This window comes from Egretta garzetta, unplaced genomic scaffold, assembly GCF_000687185.1.
Source record: "Egretta garzetta isolate BGI_Z169 unplaced genomic scaffold, ASM68718v1 scaffold263, whole genome shotgun sequence".
Lineage (NCBI taxonomy): Eukaryota > Metazoa > Chordata > Aves > Pelecaniformes > Ardeidae > Egretta > Egretta garzetta.
Genome location: NW_009259233.1, coordinates 42,244 through 47,865, shown reverse-complemented (window position 1 = coordinate 47,865; position 5,622 = coordinate 42,244). Strand labels below are relative to the sequence as shown.

General features: G+C 54.0%; 1 protein-coding gene across 1 annotated transcript; it reads right to left on the bottom strand.

Moving 5' to 3' along the window:
* Nucleotides 1–5,500, bottom strand: ATPAF2 (ATP synthase mitochondrial F1 complex assembly factor 2). The gene is made up of 6 exons (XM_035891454.1): nucleotides 3,841–5,500; nucleotides 2,845–2,990; nucleotides 1,937–2,034; nucleotides 910–990; nucleotides 663–775; nucleotides 1–465 (listed from the first exon to the last, which is right to left on the bottom strand). The coding sequence occupies exons 1-6, from the start codon at nucleotides 3,905–3,907 to the stop codon at nucleotides 194–196; spliced, it is 777 nt and encodes a 258-aa protein (XP_035747347.1). The 5' UTR covers nucleotides 3,908–5,500; the 3' UTR covers nucleotides 1–193.
* Nucleotides 5,501–5,622: the final 122 nt, after the last annotated feature.

The following is a 5,622-nucleotide window of genomic DNA, read 5'->3' as shown; positions in this document are numbered from 1 at the left end:
TCAGGGATGGTGATACCTCCCACTTGCGTCTGGGCACTTAAGTGTCAGATCTGCAGTTAACAGCAGAGACAGAGTGCTGTTCTGGCCAATCCCATGGCAGTGACAAAGACTATGCCTTGGAAACTGCTTCCTTTTATTCTACTACAAACCTGCCCTGTGCAAAGGGAAGAGATACCCATCCAGCCTGAGTATTCTAGAGCTCAGATGAAAGTCCAGGATGAAAGGGACTTGGATACTGTTTGGTGCTAAAAGACCTGTCCCCATCTATAACCACTCCTAGAAAAACACTGTGCAAATGTGTGTGGTGGGCTGTGTCCTGGGACAACTCTGTTGGCAAAGGACACAGCTGCTGGGCTCTTTCCTGCCACACCACCAGCTTCTGGCTTGCAAGACATCCCTCTTCAGGGGAGGAGAGTGAGCGCCTGGCGACTGAGGGACTGGAGCAAATCCCGCAGACAGGCACACCTGGGAAGAGGAGGAGGGAAGAAGGGCTCAAAACTCTGAGCTGCTAAGCACTCACAGTTCAGCTCAAGCTGATAGGAAATGGAGATGCCTGCGTGTGGACAGGGTCTATGGAACTGAAGTCAGACTTGTCCTGCGCTACCAATCTAGGCCAGACCTTGAATTTCAGGTCTAAAGTTGACCAGCCCAGCCTCTCTCACCTTGCAGGGCCCACATGTTGTAGGATGCCAGATGGCTGATGAAGGTCTCCTTGGTGCTGGCTGGGATGTTCGGCCCCAGGATGCTGGTCGAGGAGCCAATTGCCACGTTGTACCTGCAATGATCACCCAGCCCCTTAGAAAAGCACAGAGCTCGTGAACCTTGCGGCTCCCAACAGTCACAAGCACTAGAGCTCCTGGCCTCAGCAGGGCAAGGCATAAGCAGACAGAAACATCTTTGAGCTCTTACCTTTTCTCAGCCCAGGCGACAACAGGATCCCATTCATTCTTCTGCAGCTCTGCCAAGGCGGCTGGCTCCTCCACACGATAGCTGGGACATTACAGAACAAAACCACACGGGATGTTCACTCCCAGGCTGAGGCACCCCTCTGCGAATGAAGCTGCCCCCCACCAGACCACAGCAAGGGGAACAAGGGTCCACTGTCCACCCAGGCAGCAGCAGCAGTGACTAGGAACAACCCCTTCCGTCTTCCCCAAATTCAGAGCTTTTTGTTGTTTTGGGAAGGACAATTCCATCTTACTACAAAAGAGAGCAGCAAACCAGTCAACAGAAAATTGCAGGTAGCCCCAAGCCAGCCACAGGATGCAGCAAGGTTTAGTGGATAGAGCAGGGGACGTGTCCCACTGGAACTCTGCCTCACCTTGCCCAGCGGCTCGCTCAGCTTGGCTCTCCCCACTGCCAGCCTGACCAAAGCCATAGAGGCAGGTGGGGGAATCCTGTTGCCCTCTCCCCACAGGAGCTGAGCAGTTGCCAGTGGACACCTCAGAGGCTGAGACCGCGAGACAGGAGCTTGGGTATGATCCTGCAGCCTGGGCATGAACAGGCTTGATCCTGCAGCCCACAGAGACTTTAAGGAATGAAGGGCATTTTGCTACTGGTACAAGTAATCAGAGCTGCCTGTGCTGTCATAGGAGTACCAGGGACTGGGCTGAGAGATTCCCCCAGGCCTTTCAAAGATGCTTTCTTTTCCCCAAGGAGATCTTAATTTCCTTCTGCTCCCGCCCTTGCCCAGCATGGAGGTGTCCAAAATAGAGTTCAACAGAGGACCAGATCCCCATTCTTCTTCATACCTATGCCCTCCAGGTGCATGGACTTCGGCTAGGTTTGCAGATGTAGGATTGGCCTAAACTAATTCAAACCCTCGGGCCAAAACCAGGACAGACCAGAGCCCTGCCATGACTGGGTTACGGCAGACATTTTCCTCACTTCCCCCAACCACTCTTCCAAAAACCACACTGCAACCCCCATCTCCTACCAGACAGTGTCAGTCTCCAGGAACTTCACAGCTGCACGGATCAGCTGCGTTTTGTTTCGCTGTGTGGGATTGTCCAGCGCCGTGTTGCACAGTGTGGTCTGCAGGATGAAGGCAGTTTAAAGTGCTGTTATTCAAGGCTTGGGGAAGCAGCAGCTTCCACTGCACAAGGCCAAGAAGCAGAGGAATTTGGGGCAGACAGAGAGCCGAGGAATGCAGCTAAAAGGGGTGCAGGGCCAGAACATGGCTCACATAATAGGAAACTTCTCACTGGTTTCAGAAGCCTTGGGAGCAGGCCCATCAACCACCAGGGGAGAGGGCTCATGGACTGCCCTCCCACAGCTCATCCCATTTCCTCCTGCTATGTCCAGTAACACTGTCCAGCCCCTTCTCAAGTCCCCCAGAGACACAGATTTCCTATCCAGTCACCCAGCCAGTACCTAATGGCCCTCAGTGCCCAGCCAAAGTCCTAATCTCTTGTCCCTGATTCCATGGGCATTAGGACAACCTGCTCTCTCCACGTTCTGCATTTGGAGACTGTTCTCATGTCTACCCAGTCACCCCAGTTTTAGACCAAGCCATGCCAATTCTACTGCAAGTACTCAGGAGATCTGGCAGAGGCAGGACGCTGAAAAAAGCATTCCCAGAAGATGCTGCTGTCTCACACACCCCAACACAAGGCTTACACCCCAAAGCAGTTCTCAATCCCAAAGCGGTTCTCAAGCCTTGCTCTGGAATCCATTCTGCCAGCTGGCAAAGACCTTGCCAGGTGGCAGTGGCCTGGCAAACCCACCTTTACCCCCTGGCATTTCAATTCCCTGTCTTTAATCCTGACTTCCTTCACCTGACTGCTCCCAACACACCGCGATCTGCCTCGCCGAGGTCTGGATGCCCCAACCTGCCGTGCTCACCAGGTGCATGGTGTAGAACTTGATGGTGTCTTTCTGGGAGTCCCATTCTGTTGCCACTGCAATGGCCAAGGCCTCACTGGGGACAGTGAAGAGCTTGGCCTGGGGAGTTTTCAGCTTCCGGTGGTCCAGGTTGATTTCAAAGCCTCCTGGGGAATCAGAGGATAAATCCTGGGAAATCAAAGAGGAGCAGGCACTAAGGAACAACAGACAACCCCTGTCCTGGTTTCGGCTGGGATAGAGCTAATTTTCTTCATAGTAGCTAGCATAGTGCTGTGTTTTGGATTTAGTACCAGAAGAATGTTGATAACACACTGATGTTTTCAGCTGTTGCCAAGTAGTGCTCAGACTACTCAAGGACTTTTTGAGCTTCTCCTGCTTGCCCAGGTGCATAACAAGCTGGGAGTACAGCACAGCTAGCACAGCTAACCCAAACTGACCACTCGGGACGGGCTGGGCATCGGTCGGTGGGTGGTGAGCAATTGCCTTGTGCCTCATTCGTTTTGTATATTCTGTATATTCTGTTATCATCCTCATTATTATTATTATTATTATTATTTTCTCTTATTAAACTGTCTTTATCTCAGCCCTCGGCTCTAACCTTTTATTTTCTTTCCGATTCTCTCCCCCACCCCACTGAGGGAGGGGGGAGTGAGCGAGCGGCTGCGTGGTGCTGAGTTGCCAGCCGGGTTAAACCACGACAACCCCACAGTGGGAGCAGATTCAGAGCTGGAGCTGACGGGAGCACGGGACCAGGGACACTGGAGTTTTGCACCATTGCTCTCACTTAGGCATAATTTTTCCCCAAATGGTCTTGGAAGCTGTTTCCCACCACACAGCTTCACTATAGATGAGGAAAGGGCACAGCAGGCTGGTGACAAATACCCAGCTCGCACAGTCTGGGTTGTGGGTGTGCCACGCTCTCACCGAAGAAGCGTAAGGTGGCAACACCTGTCATGGGCACCAGCCCCTCCATCCCATCCCAGCGGTGGTACTCACCTTCTCCTTGCGAGATGCTCACGTTCTGGTAAAACCGTTTCCTCTCTGGGGGCAGAAACAGAGCCATTCAGAGGGCAATTAGAGGAGGTTTGTCCACTTCCCCTGCTCCCCATCACAGCCCAGAACAAACAGAGCCCTTGGTGCTGTTGACGTGGCCCGGCTACAAAAATCCTGCCTGTTCATCCACAGCTTCCAAGCACCACACTGTTTCAGTGAGCTCCACTCAACCAGGGAAGTGCCACAGAACTGGTTAAAAAACAGTGTTACAGTGCACAACTGACAAGTGAATGGGACCAGCTTCACTTCTGCCAGGCTGGGCTCTCAGCTCCCTTCGAACTGGCCTGCACAGAGGTTCTGCATAGCCAGGCAGGGGCAGTTTCCAGAGCAGACCCATCCCAGCTCTCCTGCTGGAGTTTGGCTTTGGGGTCAATCTTTCAGGATTCTCCCACTGCAATCACGCTTGACAAGTCCATCTCTGAACAGCCCTGGCTAACTCTCTCTCCCTGCTTGCACTTGTCTCACAGTGATGAGAAACCAAGCAGAGCTGGGTTAGAGCCAGGGCAGCCCACAGCGACCTCCCTGTCCACCCCGCCACTGACAAACCCACTGGGTGCCAGCCCACACGCTCTCCCTCGGTGCATCTCGCTCATTCTTGGCTTTGACCTGCAGCCGCTGCACTGCTAGAAGAATCACAGCCACTGTCAGGCTCACAGCATGCAGGGGCAAAGACGCTGTTCCCTCCACTGCGACCGCCCATGGGGGCAGGTTTATTGCAGGAATACGGGGTAATAGCTGGATGGATGGTGCTGGGGACACGTTGCACACACCATGGCACACCACTGAGTCACCAGGGGAGAAACCACATCCCGCGGCTGTCTCCAGCCCACACATCCCGCTCTGCCTCAGGATTACGCCTGCTCCACCAGCAAGGTGAGCCCGAGGGAACTGCGGGTCTCTGTTTTTTTAAGAGCAGCCTCCTTTCCTACCAGTGCTGTTTCACGCACTCCCAACACCTGAGAGCCGGATTACACGTGTTGCAAAAGCTTGTATCTCCCACACAAGGCAGGAAGAATCCACAAGCCATTCCCCTGATGACAAGAACCAGATCGTAAATGCCAAACCCATAAATCTACCTTGTGAAGGGTGAAGCAAACAGACCCAAGCTGCAGGTCTCTTATTCTAGGCTAAAAAAAAAAAAAAAAGAAACCACGTTCCTGGTGGGGAGACAGAACGGGATTTGCTCAGGCTCAGCGACCTGCAAGCTTCAGGGCCTCAGAAAATGCCACACTGTTGAGGCAGAGTTCTGAAAAGATTAACGCGTGTGTACCCCAGAGGGGTCCTGAGTCACGGCAGTGGGCTCCCAGCACCCCACCATGAGTCACTGCGACTCTGCAGCCTCACCTCAGACAGAATGAGACTAAGTTTACTGTCCTCAAACCCACACGTTTCCAGAAAGATCTGTGGAGGGAATACATGGCCCAGAACGTGCCATCCCCCCAAAAAATCCCTGAAACCCCACCAAAACACAAAAGCAGGCTGGTGCACTGAGGACTTGGCCGTGCTGCCAGCGAACCCCCCTTCCGAACGCCAGGAGAAGGGCGCGGGGGGAGGCCCAGCACCCGGCCATGTCAGGAAAAGGCCCTGGGGAGCCCGGGCCCGGGGGGATTTGACCGTTTCCCACGTTTCCACCCACCCTGAGGGCGCCGAGCCCAGCCCTCCCCTGGCCCGGGGTGACCTTGAAGGGTGTCACCGGAGGAGGCGGGGGGTGTCCCAGCGGGACCA

Excerpts from the sequence above, each read along its gene's own strand:
- ATPAF2 (XM_035891454.1), bottom strand. The coding sequence starts at position 3,907 with ATGGCTCTGTTTCTGCCCCCAGAGAGGAAACGGTTTTACCAGAACGTG. Across the intron at positions 2,991-3,840 it reads GAGCATCTCGCAAGGAGAAG|GAGGCTTTGAAATCAACCTG; the intron begins GTGAGTACCACC and ends CTGATTCCCCAG. Across the intron at positions 2,035-2,844 it reads AGTTCTACACCATGCACCTG|ACCACACTGTGCAACACGGC; the intron begins GTGAGCACGGCA and ends TTCATCCTGCAG.